Here is a 27,968-nt window from a genome sequence, read left to right on the forward strand (position 1 = left end):
CATAAAATAGGGCCAGGTGTGGCGGTACATGCTTTTAATCCCAGCATTTGGGAGGCGGAAGATCAGAAGATTGTGGTTCACAGGCAGTTTCAGCTACTTAGCAAGGCCCTTCGCAACTCAGTGAGACCCTGTTTCAAAAATTAAAAAATACTAAAAAATAGGGCTGGGGGTGTAGTTTGGATCTACAGTGCCCCTGGGTTCCATCGCCAGTACCACAAAAAAATAAAATAAGGCTGGAAGTGTAGCTTGGAGGTACAATGTCTCTGTGATCCATCCCCAGTATCACACACACAAAAAAATATTATCAGCATGAACCTGAACTCAGTGATGTTCTGTTCAAGAATCCCAAATCTTACCCCTTCCATCCTTAGCTTATTCTGTGTAACCCACCAGAAATACCTAGAATAACTCCAGACTACATAAAAGGGTAGCAGAGCTAGAATTGAGGCTCAATTCTGACAGTGATACCAAGTCATGCTTAGATTTAAGCCAAACTCTAGAAGATTGTTTTGTTGTTGTTGTTGTTTTTTTTACAATCACTGTAGATAAGGGGAACACTAGAAGTTTCCAAGAGGTAAATAGGCAATATGAAATCACAATGTATTTTATAACTACCTTCTGACTAAATTCCACAGGACCAACATCACAAAAATAAGTCTCTTATTCTGAACAAGTCCAAACCACTCTCAAACCTAATGACAAACATTTGGACTTTCTTTAATACAAGAACATTATTTCTTGCAAAGAAAAATAAATAGCATATGCTCAGCAAACCAGACACCAGCTCAACTTGAGGAACCTGGCATGTCTGCTGTGAGCTTTTCGATGTCTCCTGGCACTTCAACGTAGAGATATCATTCTGTCCTCCTATCGTGATGGTGTGGCACCAGACACTGGAGTGATTTTACACAGGAGCAGGAAGGCCCCACCCCTATATTCAAGAACTATTTCTCTCAGGATCTCTTCTAACCACTCTATCATTCCCCAACATCAACTATCTTTATCCAGGTTAACTCTGTACCTGAGCCACTCAAACAATCTAAGAGCCCACACCTTACTTCTGAATCACACTAACAATCCTTCTACAATATTTTTTATTTTGAAGACTTTCAGAAAGAGAAGGTCATTATTATGTATTGAGGCAAGAACTATAGAAAAATAGTACTTTTTCAATAAACAGCTGTATGAATTGATACATGATGTTTAGTAAATATATGTTGTTTTTGAAGGTGCTTTGGATCCTTTTAAAAATTGCTGTAAATATAAATGTAATTAAAGATGAATGGCTGGGAAACACTTTTGTAGTGTCATGCAACCCACTATGGGTGCTGAGCATCTTGAAAGGGGACAGAGATCCTTTCAAGTTGGGTGGTAGGAAGTGGAGATGAATGGGAAAACAACTGTAGGGTGCAGAAATCTATACCGAAATAAAGTAGTTTTCTAAAATGCAAATTTTCTAGATTAAAATATTGAAAAGAACTCATTTAGTAAAAATGTATTATTTCTCGTTGGGTACACTAAAGAGAATTGCCTCGTAAGAACATATAATCGTATATATAAATAATAATGCACAAAGAGGAGGAATTATTGGGTTAATATCCCAACTATCATAGTCACTAATGTGGATTTCAAAATGAAGCCCATAAACAAACATTTGGTTTATATTCAAGTTCCGCTTTCTTTCCACTTCCTCCAATTTTTACAGTAACTCATGGGAAGCTCCAATTTATGTAAAGTAAATAATCATAAGTATTGGCTTTATTTCTCACATATTTTCACATCCTAACCAAAAACACATTTGATAAATATCTATACATGCTTCAAAAAATTAGTGGCCCTTGGCATATTATTTAAAGTTTAAGTCAACAAGTTACCAAATTATTTTAAATTGCTTATCAAGATTAGAATATAGATTTAAATTACCTTGAAATAGAACTTCATTAGTAAAACTTACTATAATGCAGAGATATTTTTGCTGCCTAATACAATTCTATCTCATAAATGTAAATATGTGTAGAATATACTCTACCAGCAAAATATGTCAGCATCGCTCACATTTGTCAATTCTTATTTAGTCCCATGTCTGAAAATAGTCATATTATCCACAATATTACTTTGATGAATGCTTAATATACTTCAAAATTTATACAACTAATTAAATTTTCTTCCATCTTGTTCCAAATGACATCAGTAAGTTTAGTAGGAACTAAAAATAATGATGAATAGAGGAATCAGAGTGGGTCAAGGGCCTGCTGCTCCATCGACCATCTAAAATAAGACATTGTCCCCATTCTTTCTAAAATTAAGGTAAAATAATATTTTTTAAGAAGAAAATATCTGTGAAATTCTAGAAATAAGAGCATACAGATAACCTTATATAGTTCAAATTTTAGGATTTGTGAGAAATTGATATTAGATGCAATGAAATTATTTAGTCTTAAAAAGTTCCAAGGGAAGATATCAATAGACTTCTGCAGTCCCAGAGCATTTTTATTAGCTTAAAATTGAAAGGTTTCTGTGGACACTCAAAATTACTTTAACAGACTATAAAACTGAAATATAATTATTTTGATATTTAGCCCTGTTAAAGAAACTGGATAACATTTCTTAGGACATTCTAAGTTAAGCCGCCAAACTTGGTGTGCCATTTAAACACTTTTGGGTGCAATGTAAATTCTATTCAGTACTGTAGAGGACCCAGAAATAAATCAAAGATCCATGTTTTCAAAACTTTCACAGAATAGTTGGCATTTCCATGATAGCGCAGAGTAAATTGATTTCACAAGACTATAGATGTCCCTCTCAAGCAAAAGCTCTAATTGTCTGATGTCAAGTAGACATGTCAACATAATATGGAGGCTATGCTTAAAAGGTTGAAGGTTAACACACTTTATTTGGTTTGGTTTGCATTGGTATATCCTAGAGCTAAAAAATTCTACCTCTCCAAATAATAATGATGTATGTGTGCAAATTGTGTTACTGTGCACAGAGTACTTTCACATACACCTCTTATCTATGTCTCACAGCATTCTACCCAACAGTAGGACTCATTTTCTAACTGAGAAAACTGAGGCTGGCTCATTAACAAATTGATCTAAAGTCACTCTAATCATGAAATGAGGGGCTGGGATTCAACTACAGCTTCCTTCTCTTCCGTGCTTTCCACAATTTCACATGCCCTCTCCAATCCCTTTGGCATTCCCGTTTATGAATTTTATAAACATTTTTTGACCATCACAACATCCTGGACACTAAAGATTTTAAGACAATAGTCTTTTAGGGAAGACAATCTCATAAAGAGTTAATTATAGTTCTGGTGCTTCCTGTCACTAAAGTTATATAGACTTTTATAGAAGTGGAATCATGTGATATGTAATGTTTTGTGTGTGACTTAGCATGATGATTTTGATTTTCTCCATATTGTTGAATCTATCAATCATTGGTTCCTTTTTATTACTGAGGCAGTATGCCACTGTATAGATGAACAGTGGCATGTTTATTCATTCACCATGGGAAATTGCTAATGTATACCTATTGTGAATAAACTATAATGAATATCCACATATAAGCCTCTGTATAGACTTATGTTTTCATTTCTCATGGGTAAATATCTAGGAGTGTAAACGCTGAGTTGTATCATTAGCACATGTTGAAATAAGTTGACAATAAGTTCAACATGTTGGGGCAATAATTCTTTATTCTCATTAAAGAATATTTTAGTTAAACAGCTCAAAGAACTTCTCAAATGTTCTGCCTATTGCATGTACTTTGCATTAATAGTATAAATTGGCATATCCCCTTGCAGTTTGCAGAGCACAGTCCCATGCATGATCTAAAGTTACCCTCATGATAACCAAAGAGTAGTCCTGGTTGGCATGCACCTGATAAGCACCAGACAAACTTTACAGGATATGTTTGCCACCTGTCTGATCATAGCCAGGCCACGTTCTCATTTTCATATTTTAATTATTGCTTCTAGAAATAGAGAATATTGACTTCATTTAAAGAAGTCAAAATTTTTGACCACCATGAGACCCTGGAGAAACATAAAGACAAAGGACTTTTACCTAAAACTTCTAGAGCCTCTGGCCTTTGCAAGGGTACCAAAAAGAAGTAAATAAACAGGTATAGGGCATATTTGAATTATAAGTAGATTAATCAAGAGGATATCTTTCTTCCTTTATATGTTACATGAGTTCTATCTCCTGATGCTTCCAATTTTTCAGGAGTTCTATCATTCCCAAATTCAACTCTAGGAAAAAAACAAACATTTCTCTTTCACCTTCCTTCTTCCTCCTTCCTCTTTCCTCTTTCCTCCTTCCTCCTTCCTCCTTCCTCCTTCCTCCTTCCTCCTCTCTCTCTCTTTCTTTCTCTCTCTCTCTCTCTCTCTCTCTCTCTCTCTCTCTCTCTCTCATACACACACACACACACACACACACACACACACACACACACACACACTATTGGAAATACCAAAAGCAAGCCAAACTCTGTGAGGACTGGTCTTTCCATGCTCTGTGTATACAAACACATTACACTCCCACGATCATCCCACAACAATCCTTCCCAAGAGCCAGACCAGACACCTGGCAGCCATAACTCAATTTTCAAGCTCATTTCACTATTTTTTGCATTTTATTGTTTTTTAGCTCAAAAAAAGTTTAGGTATTTTAAAGGTAGCTCTTCCTCCATTTTTCAAACAAATAAATCTTTGTCAACAATCTTACCAACCTTCCTAAAACCACCAGTTAATAAACATTTACTTGGTAAACCTGAATAGAATACAAATAAGGACAAAATTAACACTACCTGGATTCCACAGCAACCCTAAGATGCAGTTCTGGTCTCACAGAGTGACTGGGAATAGTAGCAACACCACCAAATCCCAGCTTTTCTCAGGCTACAATTAGTGACAATAAGCAGGCTTCCTTTCAGGGATGTGAATCCCTCACTTGTCTTCACTCTCACACTGTCTCTAATACCACAGTGGATATGGCCAATGGTTTGACAAACTGAAATGGGAAAAATGACCTTAAAATATGAATGTAGAACTGGGCGTGGAGGGGCACACTTGTAATCCCCGCGCTTGGGAGGCAGAGACAGGAGGCTTAAGAGACCCTGTTTCCAAATAAAAATATAAAATAGGTCTGGGAATGTAGCCTGGAGGTAGAAGGGTTCCATCCCCAGTACCACCAGATATATATATTAGATACTTCATATTCAAGGTGGGTCTGGGTCTGAGCACTACCTAAAATGGATCCTATATATTCTAGGACAGTGATTTCAAGATTTTTAAACAAACTATGGATGTACTTACTATCTTTATGAAGCAAGGGTTTCTTGAGAAGACAGTGTCAGAAATTAGAAGATGAATGACCTTTGAAACATAGATAATTCAGTGAAAAGAACAAAGAGCATTAATTGTGTAGGTATAAAATGAGTCTGCTATATGCTTCTGTATTGTGAGCTGTCACAGGAAGGTTCATGGGCAACTGTGAAGAGAGGTTTCTCCCTGGCCACAGGAACAAGGATCAAGAGCAGTAAAGACTTCCTCTGCTATATTTTCTCTTTATTGTGGCCACATATTAACTTCCTCTATCCCCATTTTATAAAATCATGAAATACATTAGCCATATAAGAAAGGAAGAAAATATAGAAAGTACTTCAACTCCCTTAAATTTTAATATTTTACCAGCTTTGCTTCAGTTCTTTTCTTAAATATCCATAGAACATAAGTCTGGATGTTTCATTACACGCTCATTCTCTTCTCCAGTCATAAGGCTTGTTATTAAATGTGGTATTCAAAATATGGGTGCATGCATGCCTCCACCATCTTATACCCCATTAAGATGTATGCTCCAATAGAAATTTTTGAAAAATGTGTGTTTAGATTTTTGCCACATATAAATGTGCAGACAAATTAATATTTGTGTGTTTTTAACATCATGTAAATTGTTTAACATTACCTATAATTCCTCATCTCAATTTTTTAATTTAATATTCTTTAGCTTGGCTGATATATGTAACTCTAACGTCCATTTTAACTGCTTCCTAGTATTTCATTGTGTAAACCCGATCTAATTTACGACTCCACTGCAATAATCCCTTTATATCACTACAAACAACACTGTAAAACATACTCTTGGACAGGTCTCTTCAGTACTGTATGCAAGGTTTTTTAGAACATGTGCCTGGATGAGTATACACTCCTTTGCACTGAACAGCTATTAGAAGTAGCTTTAGTAGTGCTTTTCTGGTCCTCCAAAAAATTTTTTCAGGATCAAATTTTAAAATGTATTGTTAAACTTAAATGTTATAATCAATTTTGCCATCTTTTAATTAATAAATAAATTTCAGAGGAGAGTAATGTGAGGCTCTAAGATATCACCAAGACACAAGAAGACACTCTGCTGAACCAGTATCACCAACTAACACATCAGCAAATGAAATGTGTGCTAGCTGTTTCCCTTCATCCAGCCTACCTACCACATGCTGATAGCTAACTCCCCACTCTACATTCCGACTTGGTCCCATCCCCAGACTTCTCTACTTAAAAGTCCTCAAAGACCACTTATATGGAACTCTACTTGACTTCAACAGTGACATACAGATCCAGACCCTAGACCCACCCAGAAGGTCACACACCTCTTTATTATCAGCTCCAATCAGCTAGTTTTCATTCTTAAGTTCTCATTGTAAATGGCATGTGAGAGAGTGTCATTGCTACAGAAAGAGACCCCCAAACTATCAAGTGATAGTTTTGTGTATTTTTGTTTTATCAAGTGAGTGGCCAAATACACATGGGCGGGCGGGGGGGGACACAAAAGTCCCAAGTTTCAGAAATCAAGGGAAAATCTTTCACTTAGGACAAGAGTCTGACTCCGTAGTTCTTATTGTAATGACAGCTCAGCAAATGTGGCATACAGGAAAAAAATAATCAGAAATAATTTCTATGTCCAATAATGAAGTTCTCATAAAATAAAAAACGCTATGAGCCAAGCTCTGAGCACTTATAATGCATTATCTCATTTTGCCTGATTCCAAACCAAGGAAGCAGACATGATTATTTCCATTCTGCAAGGGGAGGGGGGAGTAGAGCTTTTGTAAAATTAAACAAGTTGGTAAAGGTCACATTATCAATTAGTGATTGGATCAGTTTTAACCTCAGTCCAAGTACTGAACAATTATACTATACTCTCATTCAGAGGAGGGGAAGTGATCATGGTATATTATAAAAGAATGTAAACATTCAAATGTATAGGAAAGTAAAGTATGCATATAGAACAAAATGTTTAGCATCCTACCTTTGGACACTAAGGTTTTGTGATGTTGTTTTTTGTTTGTTTGTTTGCTTTCCTATTTGTGCTTTTATTTTTCAAATTTCTGCATTTGAAAAAAATGCATGGCTTTTGTAATCAGGAAAATATTATTTTAAAAGATTATATGGAATTTATACTTTCTGTTTGCATATCATCAGCACTTTTGTTCAAACTAGGTAGATATTCAAGTAAGTGTTCTTCAGGATAAAACAAAGCAAAAATGTAGTTTTAGGATGAATGTCCTGTTCCATGAACCAAAGGAGCTAGCCAAGAGCATTCTCAGAAAATAAAGCACTGGATGTTTTATGGCAATTTTCCCCAAATTAGGTACAGAAAATGCACTTGAAAGATAAGGTTTGGGAGCAGTACAATATGGGAGCCTAAATTTTTGTTTTAAAATATATTTCAAAACAAAATTTTAGCCGAGTATAGTGGTGCACGCTTGTAATCCCAGCATTCGGGAGGCTGAACCTGGAGGATCGCGGTTCGCAGACAGCCTCAGCTACTTAGTGAGGCCCTCTGCAACTCAGTGAGACCCGGTTTCAAAATAAAGAATAAAAAATAGGGCCAGGGGTATAGCTCGGAGGTCAAAAGCCCCTGGGTTCCATCTCCAGACCCGCAAAAAAAAAAAATTGTAAATTATTAGTTCTGTCACTAAAATTCCCATAATCTTTAAAGTCATTTGGATTGTAGACTGACATAGATAGTTTACATAAGGGTGGGGTAAAGGGGGAGAGGAACATAGCAGGTGATGAGGTTAGCAGTTCCTTGTGAAAGTAAGACCAGAAATTATTTCATCTATGCCCATATGATCAATAGAGTATGAACTATTGTTTGGTTTATACAGTTTTTAAAAATCAAAAATTAGATACCTTGCCCAAAACGAAAACTCTCAAAAGTCTAGTATCAAATACAAATTTTTCTAAAAAACAAATAACATAGAAACTGACCCCACATATCTTTATTTGTCCTGGTCACATTATTTAGTAGCAAATATTAAAACTTAAAACAAGTCTTCATTCCTAGTTTTCTATGTTTTTACTAAAAATATCAAATTAAATTGGTGTCTCTCCCCTTCTTTTCTCACCCTAGAGAAAATTTCTGTCCTAAAAATATGTGAGAGGGCCTTAGGTTTTCTATAGCCTACCTTTGCGCATTCCAGTCCTATCACCACCTACTTAGCTTTCCTCAACACAAACCTACTCCTCCAGTCTTTGGTCAAATACTTTCCTTTTTTGGTACAGGGGACTGAACTCAGGAGCCTTCTATCGCCAAGCTACATCCCCAGCCCTTTTTATTTTAAAACAGGTTCTCTCTGATTGCTAAGGCTGGCCTCAAATCTATGATTCTCCTGTCTCGGCTTTCCAAGTAATGAAAATACAAGCACATACTACCTCACATAGCAGGTAAACACATCTTATATTCCCACATCCCCATATCTTTGTCTCCTTGTTTTCTATCCTAAAATTATCCCTTCTCCCTTCTCAGCCACAGTGAATCCTTCACCCTTCAACATCATGTCCCTTTGAAACTTTTTTTACTCCCAGACAGGATTAGTCCCCCTCTTCTGCTTGCCTCCACTTTACTTACACCAAAGTTTTCTCCTTGTTAGAGTCATCTGTGTTGCATCATCACCCAAATACAACAATGTAATACCCAACTACTGGGCACCAACCATGTGACAGGTGCTACCTTAGGGGCTGGAGCAACAGAAATTATTGGTAGCCCCTTTTATAATCAAGCTCACAGTGCACTGATCTGATGGCCAACTAGACAAGAATGACTACTGTGGTCCTGTGGTCATATCAGTAGAGGATGTTGATGAGTTTGTAGAACTTAACTCAAGAAAATAAATACTATATTACTTGGGGAAGATAGGTGACTATCCTGGCCCATTGTTATCACTTTGTAACATCTAGAGACACTGTATAAAAGGACATGATTGCTTTTTATAGAATCAACCTCAAAAGGTCAGGGTATTTAAAACTAAACTCATTATCCAATGTCTCTTGCCAGCTTCCTCCCAACTTCCTTCTTTCTTTCTGTAATATCACTATGATTTTCTAATAACCTCTCTGGAATATCATTATGGTTTTTCTACTAACCCAAACTTAAAATAATTATAATCTTTGATTCCTCCCATTCTTTCATCTCTTATTAAAAGGCATTAGTTATTCCTTGGTATTATTTACTCCTTCATATCTGAAGACACTAATCTAAACAATTATTCTGTCAAATCTGGACTCTCTCTAGTCTTTCTCTTTTCCCATCCATTTGTTAAACTCAAGAGAATGATTTCAGAAAAAATGTTTCTCTGCAAATTATCCCTGTTTATAACTGTGCAGCAGTTTCTCTGACTACAAATCCAATCTGTCTTGGGTTTTCACCACTATTCAGACATCAGTTTCCTTCTACCCATCATCGGTGTTATCTCTAATGTCTTAAAAAACTCCCTTCACATTACTTTGCCATGTATATGGGAATTGGGATGGTTAATTTTGTGTAACAACTTGACTGGACCACAGGATGTCCAGAGAGCTGGTTAAACTTTACTTTGGGGTATATTAGGGAGTTTCCAGAAGAGATTAGCATTGGAATTAGGAGACTGAATAAAGGAAATGAACCTTGCTATGTGGATTGGCATCATGGAACCACTGAAGGCCTGAATAGAACAGGAAGTCAGAGATATGTTGGGTTAACCCTACCTGACTAAGCTGAAACTTTAGTCATTTCCAAGCCTCCCAGCTCCTGGTTCTCAGACCTTCAGACCTAAACTGGAATCTATACCACTGGCTCTCTGGCTCTAAGCCCTTCAAACAAAACCACTTGCTCTCCTGAGTCTCCAGCTTGCAGAGGGAAGATCATGGGATGTCTCAACCTTTACTATCGCATGAGCCAAAAACTTTTAATAAATTCCTTCCAAAAATATATATAGAGAGAAATTATATTATACATACATATTATCATATATATAACTGCTTCCATTTCTATGACCAACCCTAATACAGAGATGAAATCAAGAAGTAATACTCACCAATAAAATTCAATTCTCAAGGTCATCTTAGAACAATCCTATAGAAGACGGCCCCAAGGAAAATCTGATAGTTCTTGGTCTCAGTGCTAACTTAAAAGGGATATTCTAATATAATGAAGTGTTAACAATGTCACTCTCTAGTTTTATCAAAAATACTAGGTTAATATAATCTGAAATCAATGGTTTATTTATCTACTTTGTCAATCTGGCCTTGACTATCCACTGCATTTATCAATAGCTGTTCTCAAACCTCTATGCTACCTATTTCTAAAGAAGATCAATTTATTTAACATTTTTCTTAGAAAACAATGTTTCAATGTGATAATATAAATTTCTGAAACTTCTTGGAAATTTGATGTTCAGTTTTTCAAGACAAATAAAATCATGAATGTAAGGAGTCCCATAATAAGGCTGAAGCCTACTCAACTCCCCTGGAGAAATCAAAGTGCCTTCAGCTAATTGATATTATTGATAAATTTTCTAGGTGCTATTAAAATGGCACTGTCTTTCAGGAAAGTGCTTTTAATGAAATTTTTTCTATATTGCTATAGAGTACAAAATATGTACTCACCAGCTTGCTTTAAGAGACTAATTTTAAGACCATCGGCCTACATCATTTCATCAAAAAATCTCTAGAAGATTGTTTTTTAAAAATCTCTTTTTAAAAGATTTTTCATAAAATTAAACTCTGGGATTATCATTAACATGTGTAAAGGTCCAAGTGACTATGCTAAAGTCTGTACCAAGGCAAATAAAAAGAGATATCAACCTGTCTCGAAAATTTTAGAAACTAAGAAGACAAAATCGACAAAGAAATACAGAACCTGAAAACTAAAAGCATGTAAAAAATAAGCAAAGAATTTACATTTTAATTACATTGTTTAAGCAAAAATCTAAGTGAATATCAAGATAGATGAGGGTAAAGAAAGAACTGGTGAATATATAAAGAGTAAAAAAGAAGTGGTCTTTTTTTCTTCTTGGAGAAAATGACAAACTGCCCAAATATCTAGGTTAACACATGACTCACTGGTAGGCATATGCATTTTTGTTTTTAATATCATATTCTAAGTATTGGGTTAATTGTGCTACTTAATTTAGTGTACAAAATCATTATTGGCCTATTCAAAGCAAATCTCTATTTTTATTTGCTTGTTTTTAAAATTTATTTTTCATCTTTTATTTTCATTCCTCTCTCCCCCTCCATGCCCTACCATTCTAAGATGTTTTTTTGGCTTATATTACTTTTTGTAAAATGTTAAGTATTTTTCTGTGTGTATTTAAAATTATATTTATAAGTATGAAATTATATTGTGTATATCATCCTACTTTTTACTTTATCTTACCTGGCTTTATGTTTATAAGGTCCATCCATGCTACTGTAGATGTATTAGTCAACTGATTTCACCTACTTATTAATATGCCCAGGGTGGGGGGCATCCACCACATTTTACTCATCCACTCTCCCCATGGGGGACTCCCAGATGGATCCTGCCTCACAAATATAGCTACAATAATAATCCTTGTATATGTACCCTCAGGGACCTATGTGACATTTTCTTTGTGAAATATACCACAGAAGTGAATCACTGAGTCATAGAGTATGAGAATCTATTTAAGTCTTCTTTATATATATTTAAGATTGTCCTCCAGAATGTCAGCACCATACTTCATGCCCACCCATCAGTGCTGGAATTTGCCTAGGTCTTCACAGTTCTGCCAGCACATATTACATCCTTGCCATGAATTGGTTTCATTATTTTTAAAAGTCACATTGTTCTGATTAGTAATGAGTCAAACACCTCTTCATCACTTACTAACTTCTATCTTTCCTCTTCTTTAAACTGCCATTTCAGAGCCTATTCCTGAATTAGGGTTACTGCCTTTTTCTTATTTCTTTTCCAGCCTACATAGTAATCCCTCAGCAATTTTGGACAGGGCTAATATCTTCTCCCTTTTTGCTAACAGCTTTCTCCATAGTACTCTTTGCTGAATAGAAATCCTTAATTATGATGCAACCCAATTCAGTAGTACTCTTATGGCTCTCATTTTGTGAGCTGTGTTTGTGTGTGCATGTGCATAGAAGATAGATACAGTCATCCCATTCTTACAGAAATAACCAAAAGGAGAATGGAAATACTTGAAAGATGTGGGCACAAAGATCCATCATGAGGTTAAGTGAAAAGGGAAGGTTCTTAACAGGGCATGACCTTGGGGCAAGACTCTGCTACGTATTAGCTGTGTGCCCTCAGGCAAGAACTGCCATCTGTAAAATGGAACAATTCCTACCCCCAAAGACAATTCAAGTAAAAGTACCTGTACAATGGCCAGTATATCATAGGCAGGCACTCAATAGATATGAATTCCAATGCCCCTTTTTCATTATACACCTCACATGTTACAGAGAGAAAGAATTTGCAAACTCTTGACAGTTTGCAATCAAATCCATCAGCTGGTCTCATACCTTCAAATTCAAACGCAAAGTACCTGTGGATACAGGCTCTCCAGAGCACTTGTGTCCAGACTGTGACTAGATATCAAACAAAGATCACACCCTAAAAAAAGAAAAAAACTGTGAACATGCTATTTCCCTGATGATACCAAAGGAGGAGAAGAGAACAGGTGTAAAAAACTATCTGATGGTGGGATCTTAAGGGTAAATTACTTATCACCTTGCTAACAAATGCATTAAAAGTATTGGATGTAGAATGTCTCCCTGTGATGAATGTATGAGGAGTGGGCAGAAATGCTATTTTATTCATCCTATGAAATGAATAAAAAGAGGGTGCAGAATAAACTTAAGATGTAGCCTTTTAGACTTTCTGATCCATGCTGCTTAAGTTTCCAAAAAGAATAGATTGTTGTGAATATCCTAATCATGATTTGATTGATGTTCATTTATCCTCCTCTTTCCTGTCTGCTTTCACTCAAATGTAACCCAAAACTTTTTATTGTTTGGATATAATGGGGACATAAATGTACTCTAAAAATCATACAGCTCTAAGGAAAGCATAAGCACGAATGGATTTTCAAATATCTTTTTAAATTTGCAACCCTTCTCAAAATCCACTCATTACTTGATCAGTAGTTATTTAATATGCATCTATTACATACCAGGCACTGGCCATAAGAATTTAAACTATATTCTGAACAATGAAAATAAATTAAGCAGAGGGTTGACATGAGATCCATATTTCACAAAGATAATTAAGGCAGTAGTATGGAAAAAAGATTAAAATGAAACTGGAATCAGAAATATCAGTTAAGAGAAAATTATATCACTGTAGGCAGACATGAGTTTCTGAACTCTGGTGAGACAGTGAAGATGTGGAAAAATATAAGTCACATGTGACATTTAAAGCTTGGTGAACCACTGACTATTGGAGTGAGATAAATGGAAAGGCTTACTCATTCAATAAATATTTCTCCCTATTTTGTGTGTGAGATACCTTGATGGAAACTAGAAGAGAGTTTCTCAACTTTGGCATTATTGATATTTCATAATGGGAAATTATTTGTTGAGAGGGATGAAAAGGCCTTTCCTGTGCATTGTGGGATGTTTAGCAGCACTCCTGGTCTCTGTTGACGGAAGACAAGTAACACCACCCCCTGTCACAGCAGTTGAAAATGTCTCCAGACATTACCAAATTTCTCCTGGAAAGCAAAATTGCCTCTGGCTGAAAACCAATGAAATTAAGGCCTTTTGCTTTAAAAATCTTATATTGCTCTGATATAAGCATGTTCAGGGTACGGGAAAAGCAGAAAGGAGGAAGTTATCCATAAATCTTTGGGGATGAGCAGGCATAGAAAGAGTCTCCATAGAGAAGGAGACATGGGAGCTGAATCTTTAATCATGAGTATTCCAGGCAGAGGACAAAAACATGAAAGCAAATTACTATATCGGATATTAGGAGAATTCAAGGCTCCTTGCTCGGTACCTGGATGGAGGTCATTAATAAAGGTGAGAAATACCAGAGAAAGAGAATGCTGAGTTTATGGAGCTGGCAAGATATCAGTAGTTCTTGGAAATGCAGGTAGAAGTCAAGGACGCACACACACTCAGAAGCTATACGTAAATATGAGGAACTTAAAGCCACGGACTGCATCATATCATTTAAGGAAAATGCTTATAAATTCACAAATGGAAGATAAAACCCTTTGAATACACAAGGATGAGGTCTTTACAATGAAATCTAGTAAAGACAACCATGCAAAACAGACAAGGGAAAAAAGGTAAAAAGAGTGAAGGAGAATTAATAACCCATTATAACTTATATATCAAACTTCACAGCCAGGCGTGGTGGCACACGCTTGTAATCCCCGCGCTTGGGAGGCGGATACAGGAGGATTGCGCAGGTTCAAAGCCAGCCACGCTGGCTTACGAAACCCTGTTTCCTAAAATAAAAAAGTATAAAATAGGTCTGGGAGTGTAGTCCGGAAATAGAAGGGCTTCCAGGAACCCCAGTACCACCAAAAAAAACCCTTCACAAATGGCCTACGGCACTCTCTCTTCAGTCCAACAGCATATCCAAGGAGAATGAGCCACCTGCACTTCATTATCATATACATCTATATTCCTTTTGATCCTATAAAGTCCATTCTAATCCAGTAGCTACAGAGGACCAAAATGCTATTGACGAATTACTTACTCTACATAACCAATCGCTATCTTTCTTACTTCTTTATTTATGCAAAAATGTTTATATCATATTTTTATTAAGGAGCATAATGAAGCAAACTTTGTTTTGGAAAGAGCACTTGGCATTCAACATCCATTCCAAACAATTTCAAATGCGCCTTTCTGTCCGGCAAGGATTAGAAACTTAAAAGCTACTTCTCTGGGACTTCCAATGGCTCTAAATACAATTGAAGCATTGCCCATTTTATCCACTTGATCCAGACCTGGAAAGCAGGAATCAGAGGCTATTTTCTGCTGTTTCTACTGTTCCAGAGACAATTATCACTGTGGAAAGGTCTGGATTATCCAAAACAACTTTCTGAAAAAGGCCATTGCTTAATTTAAGAAAGGCAATAGTAATTTTGGTGGCCTGGCACTACAGAATGATTCTCAAATTCATTTCTTGAAAAGCTCAATTTAAGGTCTGCATCATGCACCTTTCCAATTATTCTGTAAACCATTTAAAATCATCATGTAAGATACCCATGTCTGCATAAATCAGTTGGAGTCTAATCTCAAGAGCTGAGCATTAGTAACCACCCAATCACCTCTACACATGAAACCCAATCTACTGCTATCTTTACCTGTTCTTTCCCCCACTTCTAAAACATTCCCATAAAAGAAAGTAATGAGGCAAACATATAACTTGACATGAGCCAGCAGAAGTATTAATTAGTATATGCAGCTCAAAATCCAAGTCTAGCTAGCCCGGAATCTTAAGTTTATAAGCACAATCTTAAGAGCATCTTGCCCCACAAATCTCCAAAGTATGAGGCTGAAGTTCCAATGTCTATGTTAACTGAGCTAAATAACTCAGTTTCTTAGACAGAAGGGAGCATAAATTAATCAACTTTGCTATTCACAGCCTCTTACCTATTCTCCAGTCATTCTCAAATAAGGGAAGAAATGAATAAGAGCCAAATGGATCAATGCAAACCATAGCAATAGCTTTAAAAAACACTCAATTTGATTCTAACATGATAATCATAAATTAAAATCCTTACTATATAATGAGTTCTTATACATCATTTAGAAAAATCATTGCCGGGCATGGTGGCACATGCTTGTAATCCCCGAGCTTGGGAGGTGGAGACAGGAGGATCACACAGGTTCAAAGCCACCCGCGCTGGCTTAAGAGAACCTGTTTCTAAAAAATAAATAAAAATGTATGAAATAGGTCTGGGAGTTTAGCCCGGAAGTAGAAGGGCTTCCAGGAACCCCGGTACACACACACACACACACACACACACACACACACACACACACAATTAATGCACAAAAAATGGGCAAGGAATATGCACAAATAATTTAAAGAAAAAAGAAAGTGGCCAATAAACAGATGAAAATCTCAACAATAAGCAAAGGAATGCAAAGTAAAATAATAGTGAAATGGCACCTTTGGCCCATCAAATTGACAAATATTAGATTAGTAAAAATTCCCATGCAGGTAAAGGTACAAGGATTAGAAGGTACATCACTGATATGAGAGTAGATATGTATAACCTTTCTGGAAAACAATTTAAGGATTAGAAGATACATCACTGATATGAGAGTAGATGTGTATAACCTTTCTGGAAAACAATTTAAGGAAATGTATTAAAGCCTAAATGTATCAACATTTACATTGATAATCATTTTAAATACTTAAAACATATTTACATTGTATTATAATTTATATATGTAATATATTTTATTGCATTGACATATATTAAAAGTTAAAACTACTAAGAGAGAAAATGGCTTCTAATGGCCGGGCGTGGTGGCACACGCTTGTAATCCCAGCGCTTGGGAGGCGGAGACAGGAGAATCACTTAGGTTCGAAGCCAGCCACGCGCGCTGGCTTAGGAGAACCTGTTTCCAAATAAAAATGTAAAAAATAGGTCTGGGAGTGTAGCCCAGAGGTAGAAGGGCTTCCAGGAACCCCAGTACCACCAAAAAAAAAAAAAAGAAAAGAAAAGAAAATGGCTTCTAATAATTATACAATTATACTGGAGTTTCTTAAATTTATAAGAACAATTTCAAAATTGTTTATAGCTACACTTTCACAACTTCCTAGAATAGCCTGATCATTCTTTTTCTGTTATTTACAAAAATATAGTCTAACCATCTGTTTGTATTTTATATAAATAAGGATTGTTATAGCCATGCTAGTTAAGAGAAAGATGGAAATAATCTAGATACTAATTACAAGCCTTTGGTTGTATTAATTATTATACATTTGAACTTTATAACCACTAAAACTTATTTCAAATGATATTTTTGTATGTTGTGATTGTTCATGATATATGATGAAAAGGATACAAAATTTATGCAGTTATATGAACTCAAATTTGTAAAATAAAATATATGCATCTGGAAATATTGAGAAAAATAGAACTGACAGCAATGGTCACTCTGGAGTGAGTAAAAAAATCAAACATAATTTTTATCATTTTCATATTTATGTACATATTTCCTATAATGCAGAGATGTTAATTTTAGAATTAGAAAAATTCCAAGTGAATGATGATAGTTTAGCAGCAGCACAGTCAGTATGTAAAAGAAAGCACTTTAATATAAGTGAATTTTATCCCAAATAAAGAACTACCTAAAAGATGCTCTGTTGCCCAAACATTGAATGAATAACTTCTATTTACTGAGTGGTTTTAGGGCCTGAGGATATCAGTGGTCCAGCTTTACTGACCCTTGTGGATGCTCAGAAATAAATAAGATTCACTTCAGGCCTTCAAGAGCTCTCAAGCTAATGTATAACATACAACTTATAATGTATAATATTGGGGGAAAGACCTGTACCTCTGTAGAGATATCAGTCACCCTAGAAGATTAAAAGCACTTGATTTGCTGAATGGGCAGGGAAAACATAGACCAAGAAGACCCAGGTTAAGTGTATGGGGAAGAGCCACATATTCTACCCCAAGTTTCTCTTTTTGCTCAAATGTCATACTGTCCAGGATTTGACTCTTAATTCTCATCGTTTTACGTGGTCCATTCAAATCTGATGTCCACTATGTTGCTTTTTTTCAGGATCAATTCAAGATTAATCTTTCTCCTACCTTACTTCTAAGACTTCTAGGTTTTGTTCCAACCTATCTTCCTACTTTGTCTGCTTGCCTATCCTTCTGCAAATTCACAGCTACCCCTCAGTGCCCTCATCTTGTCACATGGAAAAACTAGTACATATTGTAAGACTCTGTAATTGGAACGTTAAAAAATCACCTCTGGCTTTACGTGGAATTGTCCCTATCATACACTCCTGTAAGAACACAGCTCTTTCACTGATCCCTTGTGGATGCTCATAAAAAAAAAATCACATTTCTCAATCTTAAAGGGAACTTACATATTCCTATTCCAACTATCTCTTATTTTTCAGGTCACAATATTAAGCCCTGCAGTAATTAAATGACTCAACCAACATCAGCGAATTGGTTAGTAGCTAAACCAAAGCGAGAACATGAGGGTATGAGATGGCTCTGTGTCACTCTACCTGTGTCCAGAGAGCCTTTTATTCAGACTTTGCTCCACTTCCCGTGGGAATCATCCACACCTGATGCAGCCTAACTCTCCAGTCTCTGCAGAGCCTACAATAGTCCAGTTGCCAGACAACTGTTTATCTGTTCAGAACCCCATGGAATGAGGAGTGGGATGAACGTGTGTCCTGGAACACCAGAATAGATTCCAGTGAGTAAACCTCACTTCCCCTGGGTCTTGAAGGTCCCAGGAACAATCAGTAACTTGGCGTAGTTTTAATACTAGACAGCCAGGGAAACAACAGCTCTACTACAGAATGAAAAACAAGGATAAAAAACAAACAAGAATAGAAAAACATGTCCCAAAAGAAATGCAGAAACCAATATACTCTGCTATCACAGGATGGGCATTGCTAGCATTTGAACCAGATCTGCTTCAGCTACATGGCTATAAATAAAAATCTTATAAATGAAAATTACATTAAAATATTTGTGTGTGAGGCAATGTAATGACTAAAAACACAAATTCCAGAGCTTGACAGTTGCTCATGCCTGAACATAGTCTCTTACTAGTTGTGTAACTCTAGGTAAATTATATAACTTCTTAGTGTTTGCTTTTCTTATAGGAAGGTAGGAAAAAGGAAGGCAGGCAGGCAGGCAGGCAGGCAGGCAGGAAGGAAGGAAGGAAGGAAGGAAGGAAGAAGAAAGGAGGGAAGGAAAAATTTGGCCCTTTTGAGATGTTAGGAGAGTTTAAAAAGGAGGGCATATTTGCTGCTTAACAGAAGGCAATGAAACAAAATTCTGTCTGACTTCCTATTAGCTTAGGAAGAAATAAAAGAGAGAAATGAAGCATAAAACAGATAGAAACTGACCATTCTAGCAATATTTCCAGAATGGTGGATGGGAAACTCAGCAGACCTCCAACAAAATATTTAGTGGGAGCCCGACATGGTGGCACATACTTGTAATCCCAGTACTTGGGAGGCTAAGACAGGAAGATCTGGGTTTGCAGCCAGGCTCAGCTACTTGGTGTGGCCCTCTGAAATTTAGTGAGACCCTGTTTCAAAATAAAGAATAAAAAATTGGGCTGGGGGTGTAGCTCAGAGGCAGAATCCCCCTGGGTTCAATCCCCAGCACCACAAATACATACACACACACACACACACACACACACACACACACACACACATATATATATACATACATGTATATATATGCATATTTAGTAGGGAAAATTTTTAATGCCATTCAAAGTCTCCTAAGGGCACATAACAAATAGATAAACTTTCATTCAAAAAATCTCCTACAGCCAGGTGTGGTGGCGCACGCTTGTAATCCCCGCGCTTGGGAGGCAGAGACGGGAGGATCATGCAGGTTCGAAGCCAGTCACACTGGCTTAAGAGACCTTGTTTCCAAATAAAATATTTTTTTAAAAATAGGTCTGGGAGTGTATCCCAGAGGTAGAAGGGTTCCATCCCCAATACCATGCAAAAAAAAAAAGAAAGAAAGAAAAAAGAAAAAAAAAAGAAATATCCTACAGTGAGGCAATGAGAGTCTGTGGCACTTGGGCCATGACCTGCTTCCCTCTCTCATCCCCTGCTTCATGTTATGAAGATTCTATTATATGTGCTCTATTCTAAGCTAGCACAGCCAAGAAGATGGGGCTCTTTTCCTCCTACCACCCTCCTATCCCCTCAGGTCTTAGCTTAAGGCCATAGTTTTCCCCTGGGAAGCGCAAGCTACTATGTTTCTCATCCGTTCAACCCCTTTTCCATGTTGCAGAAATCCTGTTCCAGGCAAGCATGACCAAGAAGACCAATGCTCCATTCCTCTACCCACTTCTCATAGGGAGGAGCTGCCTACAAGGATAGGCAGTACAAATACTGGGGCCCTGACTGTCTCATTTCAGTTCTTTCTTAGATAGTTATCCTGCACTGGGCGCTGCAAGCTATCGCCGTCCCTTGCTAGTACCTGGGGGAAATGAGTCATTGCCACTGAACCTAGTTCCTGTGAGGATGAAGAGCTGTCATGAGGATGAAGAGCTGCATAACTGTTACTAACATTAGTGACTTTATTTATTTTACATACCTAAAGGTGTTGTTGAAAATGATGCCGAGCTTGAGCCGGGCGTGGTGGCGCACGCTTGTAATCCCCGCGCTTGGGAGGCAGAGACAGGAGGATCGCGCAGGTTCGAAGCCAGCCGTGCTGGCGTTAGAGACCCTGTTTCAAAAATATAAAATAGGTGTGGGAGTGTAGCCCGGCGTTAGAAGGGCTTCCAGGAACCCCAGTACCACTAAAAAAAAAAAATAAATAAATTAAAAAAAAAGAAAGAAAATGATGCCGAGCTTGGAGGAAAACAATTGGGGTATTGATATCTTTGTGATGCTGCTAGCTACAAGCAAAATGGCAGAGCAACCAAAATGATAACAGAAAGAAGCTGGGAAAGAAACCACAATAAGTGTCCTCATGGGATTCCAGAAACCCCTTGGGAGTTGGGAAGGCTATCCACAGGTCCTAGGCTGTGTCTACTCAGGAGCAATCAAAACAAGAAATGGATCCGACTTGAAAACATTTCCCAAGCTGCACACAGATCCATCAACCAAGGGCAGAGGCTTCACTGGCTCAAGGGGCTTAAGTATAACCTCTAACCAAACACTGGCTGAAAAACAAGCTATTCTAATGAGAAAATACTATTAATCCAAGCTTAAAAATAAAGTCACATGTTCCCTAGCAGTCTGGAAGACTGTGTGCATCCTCTCAGCAGTGATTAGAAAGGAAAATTTCAGTGCACCCAGCGCAGGCTGAAGTTGGAGCAGAAACATAAACTCACTCAGTTGTAATAACAGACTTTAAGTCACATAAACATCAGACAGAAATAGTAAAAATAAAACAGGCTAGGGGGAGCTATGCACAACCTTTGACCAATAGATGGCTTATACAGACCCAAGGTGACTCCTTGGGAACATGTTAAAAGAAAAAAATGAGGGAAAATAAAAACAATCTGAAAAAGGACATAAACTGTGCACTAAGGGAAAAATAGACTTCATAAAGTCAGTACAGTAAATCATTAAACAAATGAACAACTAAGCTAAAAACAAAACAGTATCATCCTCCAATGACTCTGTGTGCAAAAGTACCACTGTACAGTTCCTACAACATATTAATTAAAATATTTATTTACCAAATTTATATGCCACAAAAAGAAAGAAGAAAGTATGACCCATACACTGGGGAAAAGGTAAATACTATAAAGTTGCTTTTGAGGGGGGCCAGAAAGAGGGCATAACAGACAAAGACTTCAAACAGATCTTATAAATATGTTTCAGGAAGTAAATGTAATACTAAAAGTCATACTTAAGGAATTAAAGGAAATCATAACTGTGTCACATCAAATAGAGACTATGAATAAAGAAAAAAAGTAAGTTGGGTGGCATTAAATTTAAAAGTTTCTGTTCAGCAAAGTAAAGAGACTAAAAAGAGAACCTACAGAATAGGAGAAAATCTTTGCCAGTTACTGCTTTGGCAGGGGACTAATATCTAGAATAAGCAAAGATCTTTTAAGTTTAATCCTAAAAAAGCAAATATCCTGTTAGATATAGAGTATCCCCTTGAAAAGCTGATAAATTGGTGATTGGAGTAGATGGAATTGAACAATGAGGTTTATAATCCTAGCAGGGGATAGATCCATTGTCCGGTGGTAGCCTAGCTTGGTAGCACGTGGTGGTAAAGGTGGGTCCCTGGTGCTGTGGTCTCAAGGATTATATGTGGTTCCTCCTCCCCTTGTTTTCCTTCTTCCTCTGGCCTCATGATGCAAGGAACACAGCCATATGCTCTCCCCACCCCTGTTCCTGCTGTCATGCCCTGAGATCTAGACATGTGCCTCATATGAGCTGAACCCCCAAAATATGAACAAATAAACTTTCCATGCTCTAAGTTATGTAGTCTAGTCTTTTATATTATAGCTGACAAATACATAACCCAATAAAAAGGCAACTAAACTGAATATATACTTCTCAAAAAAAAGAAATGTCAATAACTGATAAGTAAAATGTTCAATATCATTAGCAATCAGGAAAACATAAATCATAACTACACTGAGATTTCATCTAACTCTGATTAGAATGACAACCATCAAGAATATAAACAATAACAAATGCTGGTGAGGGTGTGGGGAAATAGGAACCCTTATACACTGTTGGTGGGATTGCAAATTAGTACACACATGGAGATCAGGCAGCATGCTGCTCACAAGACTGAGTAAAGAATCAACCATATAGACCATACCACTCATGAGGATATTTACAAAGAAACAAGTCAGAATATTAAGCCGGACGTGGTGGTGCATGCTTGTAATTCCCGCGCTTGGAAGGCTGAGATAGGAGGATTGCACGGTTTGAAGCCAGCCTCAGCTACTTAGTGAGGCTCTCAGCAACCTAGTGAGACCCTGTTTCCAAATAAAATATAAAAATAAAGTCTGGGAGTATAGCTCGGAGGTAGAAAGCCTCTGGGTTCCACCCCTAGTACCACAAAAAAAGAATATTATACTCATACAGGCATAACCATGTTTATGTTTATAGCAGCATAATTCACAATAGTCAAACTATGATCAAGCCTAGGTGTCCATCAATAGATGAAGTGACTATGAACAATGGTTTATATACACAATGGAAGTTTACTCCACCATAGAGAAGAACAAAATTATGTAATTTGCAGGAGAATGGATGGAGCTAGAGTGGACATACAAATGGCCAATAAGAACATGAAATGATGCTCAATAGTATTTTTTCATTAAGTAAATGCAAATCAAAACCACAATGTAATACCACTTTATACCCAGCAGGATAGCTGTAACCAAAAAGGCAGATTAAAACAAGTGTTGGCAGTTATATGGGAAGTGACAATATACTGTTAATGAGAACATAAAATGATGTTGCCTTTTCAGAAAACAGTTTGACAGCACCTCAAAAAGTTAAATATAGCCCCACCAAATTACCTAGCAATTCTACTCCTTGGTATATATACAAGAAAAAAAAAAGCAATGCCCACACAAAATCTGGTACATAAATGTTCATAGCAGCATTATTCATAATAACAAAAAAATAAAACAACCTAAATGTCTATCAGCTAAATACAATGTGGTACACGGGCAAAATGATATAATATTCAACAATAAAAAGGAATGAAACACTGGCATATGCCACACAAAGACAAACCTAAAAAACAGCATGCTACATGAAAAAGGCTAATCATGAAAGGCCACAGAATAGATTATCACATCCATATGATGTCCATAATTGGCAAATCCATAAAAACAGAAAGCAGATTAGTGATTGTTTAGAGCATAAGAACCCTAGACAGGGAGGGATAAAAAGGAGCTCCTAGTGGGAATAGGGCTTTTTTAGGGGGGGAGGGGATGATGAAAATGTTTTAACATTAGATCTTGTTCTACATTCTAAATATTGGACAAGTAAATTGAACAACTCTGTGAATACACTGAGAACTACCTAAATGAATGAATATTATATTACATGGATTATATCTCAATAAAAGTTTTTTTGTGTGTGGTACTGGGGTTCCTGGAAACCCTTCTACTTCCGGGCTACACTCCCAGACCCATTTTTATACTTTTTTTATTGGGAAACAGGGTCTCTTAAGCCAGCACAGCTGGCTTCGAACCTGCGCGATGCTCCTGTCTCCTCCTCCCAAGCGCGGGGATTACAAGCATGTGTCACCATGCCCAGCTCAATAAATGTTTTTAAAAACTGACATCTACTTCTCTATTTCTCTTGACATCAATTAAAATTTAAAAACCCCAAACTAATTCATTTGTCACAGGAAATTAGTCCCTGAACACATTCAAGACTAGACCGAAAACTCAGTACTGACTGGTTATATATTCCTCATCCAGGAATTTATTATTGTCTGATAAAGCTGAGCCCAGGTGCAGCTAAATAAAGGCTAAACTTGACCCTTGAGAATTCCTTGTATTAGTGGCCTCAGGTGCTATAAAAATAATAAACTCAAATCAATTTAGTATATAAGCTTCTGTTCCTTATTTCAATAATTCTAAGAAATTCTGTACATAATGGCCATTTGGAAGATGCATCTTATTTATATATATCTTAATATATTAATTCTTAATATCTTAATTTTCTACAGAATGTTACTAAATTTTACTAGATCATTATTAATTAATAGCAATGATGAGTATCATGGGCCAGTAGCTATAGATTCTCCATTTGAAAAGTGAAGCTACACAATCTGCTTTTTTTTTTTTCAAAAAAGAAATGAAAGTGAGGAAGAAGAGAAAGAATGTAAGAGTAGAGAACACATTACGCCAGTAAAATTGAAAATGACATTTTCCTTTCTATCATCCAAATTATAATATGAATCATGCATATTATACTCAATTATGCCAAGTGACATTAGTTGTATAAAGTACACAGCAAATTGAAAAGACAAATGATACCTTCTGGGGGAGTCCCAATGCTGCTGCCAAGACCCAAAATAGCCATCTTGTGAATTCTTGGTGCCAGCATCACTGCAGATTCTTCTCCCCTTTCCCAGTGGGGTATTTTGACAGGTTCCAGGTGGACATTATCCAGGCCATTTTGCTGCAGGTTTTGGTACATTATTTGGATGGCTTTTTCTAGGTTCTTAGAGCCACTCAATCTGGGTCCAACCGTATCAACCAGAAGTGCCAGCCGTTCATAAGACCGGTTTTGGGCTTTACCATAAACAGCAAGGTCTATGATTGCTTTAGCAACACTTTCATAGCTGGCTATTTCTTCTTTGATGTCTTCAAACGTTCTCTGACAGAGGCCATTCTTGTATATAGCTTTCCCAGAGCCCAGGGATAATAGGTGAAGAACACCAACAAATATTAAGATAAGGAACTTCATTTCTTTCCCCGTTGGTTTTCTTTCTAAGATGACCTATGTAAATAAGAGACATTGTGTTTGAGGGGAAAAGAATCTCATAGCCAATATCCCATAGCCCGGGGACCACTCTTGAAGGCAGCATGGTCTTTCCCTCCTCCCCTCCCCAAGCACTGCCCATCCTCCACCATCATGCTCAGGCGCCACAACCCCAGGAATGGATAAGAAAAGAGGAAGTGACTAGCCTTATTAGTAGAGCAGCAGTTATCAAAACATAGAATCACTTGTTCCCTAGTCTACAAGGCCATTAAAGTGAGAATAGAACTAGGAATAGAGGGGAGAAGCAGAGGTGGCAGCAGTGAGGCTCACAGAATCATGTGCTGCTTCTCCCTCTTAGTAGAGTAGGATCCAAACAGGCGTCACGGCTTCCCTGACGGGTGTGCTCCATACACTCTGCCCACAATATGTGCCCCTTGAGACCCTCTCAGATATCTTTTCTCCATGCTTTCCTTCATTTCTTTTTTACTAAAAATAATTTTCTTAATTGCCTTTTCATATACACTCCAAAAGTACTGTATGCTTATGTTCAAAAGATATTTGCCGAATGCCAACTTTATACAAGAATTTAGAAGGAAGAAGTCCAAACTATTACCCAAAGCATACAACTAGAGTTAGAGATATAGCTCAGTGCTAGAACACATGCCTATCATTCACGGGGCCCTGGGTTCAATCCCCAGCACTCCAAAAATATAATGTATAAAAGAAAGCAGAGAATTAATAAAAATACTGGGCTCTGTTACCACTAGCTGTGTGATACCAGCATCTACGTAATGATAATGATAATGATAATAATAATGCATTTATTACTACATATCAAAAAGTGTTCTAAATATATTGTATTAATTAACGCTTAATCCTCATTTAGGTTGCCTTATATGTTCATCTATGGTTTCTCCTTCCTCGTCTAGAGTTCCTCCTATGACCATTTTCTCCCTAGGTTCCACATATTAGCGAGAGTGTCCGATTTTTTACATTTTGTGATTGACTAATCTGAGAGGGAAGGGAATGGGGAGGAGGGACATTCCCTAATGTACATGATGTACTTTCACAAACATATCAATGTCAATCACTAAGCCAAACATGAGTAGGAGGGAGGGGAAGGGAATGGGGTGGGAACTGGGAAAGGGCTAAATGAGCGATGTGTGCGTGTATGCCTCTACCATCTTGGACCCCATTAAGATGTATTACTACAATGAAGCAATAAAAAATTTAAAAACTTTAATCCTTATAAAAACCCAGCTGTAGTTTCCTATTATTTACCTTTATTTTACAAAGGAAGAACCAGGGTACCAACATCAAGACACTAAGTGACTTGCTGACACACAAAGTCATCCTAACTGTGGGATACTTTCTCTAAACACTGCTACTCAAAGTATAGTTTCCAGACTGAGGCAGCACACAAACTTGTTTTACTAGTCCACAATGGGTAAATAAAATGTTAAGAGTAAACGTATCTGTTCATGCTCAATACAGTAGCCAATAGTCTAATTTGATTAGTTTAATTTAAATTAATTAAAATATAAATTTAAAATTTAGTTCTTCAGTCACAATAGCCACATTTCAAGTACTCAGTAGGCACACGTGGTTTATGGTTACTGTACCGCACAAAACAGAACATTTCTATTATTCCATAAAGTTCTACTGCTTAACACTTATTTAAACACTTTTGTACACTGTACATTTGCCATGGTTTGAATGTTTGTCTCCCCATAAAAACACAGGTTGAAATGTCGTTGCCATTGTGACAATATTGAGAAGTGAGGCTTTTGGGGGCTTTTTAGGTCTCCAGGGCTTCTCCCTTATGAAAGAGCTAATGCTGTTTTCATAGGAGTGAACTCATTATCTCGAGAGTAGACTCCCTCCTCTTGCTTTCTCTTGCCCTCTGACATCGGATGCCTTCCATCATGTTCAGACACAACAAGAAGCCCCAACCATTGTGGCCCCTCGATCTTGGACTTTCCAGCCTCCAAAACAATGAGCAAATAAACTTCTGTTCATTTTTAATTACCCAGGCTCTGGTATTCTGCTATGAAGTGCAAACATCTATAAAATCTAACAATTAAGAAACGGTCCTTCTCTTTGTATGTCTTTTTATTTTATTTTTCTAATTCACTGTTACCATATTTTATAAAAGTATTAGTCTGTAACAAACTAAAAATGAAAAAACTGGTCTTATACCAAAAATAATTTCAGAAACACAGTCACAAATTAGTACATTATAAGGATAAATTTCAAATTCAGCTGGCATACAAGCAAGGCCTTCCAAAACATGCCAACAACTACTTCAGTCTCATCTTTCCTCCTCCCCTTCTAGGACAAACTCATGTTTTCTTTCTCTCTCTCTCTCTCTCTCTCTCTCTCTCTCTCTCTCTCTCTGTTTCTAGGTATTAAGCACTTGAAATGTTGCTAGTTAGTGAAAACAGTTTTATTTTTCTAAATGTAAAATATATACCTAATTTTATTTTAAAGACTTACCATGAAAACAATCCAAATATTTCAGATATATTGGGTTAAGTGAAATATATTATTATTAAT

General features: G+C 36.9%; 1 protein-coding gene across 1 annotated transcript in view; it reads right to left on the reverse strand.

Moving 5' to 3' along the window:
• Positions 1-25,421, reverse strand: part of CPQ (carboxypeptidase Q) — a gene marked incomplete at its 3' end in the record, with an annotated part of 413,030 nt that extends 387,609 nt beyond the window's left edge. Inside the window, exon 1 of the mRNA XM_080693957.1 lies at positions 24,965-25,421. Coding sequence (XP_080550083.1) covers positions 24,965-25,397 — 433 coding nt within the window. The 5' untranslated portion in view covers positions 25,398-25,421. The remainder of the gene's footprint in view (positions 1-24,964) is intronic.
• Between the last annotated feature and the right edge of the window lie 2,547 nt (positions 25,422-27,968).

Source organism: Muscardinus avellanarius, assembly GCF_963383645.1.
Source record: "Muscardinus avellanarius genome assembly, chromosome: 4".
Classification (NCBI taxonomy): domain Eukaryota; kingdom Metazoa; phylum Chordata; class Mammalia; order Rodentia; family Gliridae; genus Muscardinus; species Muscardinus avellanarius.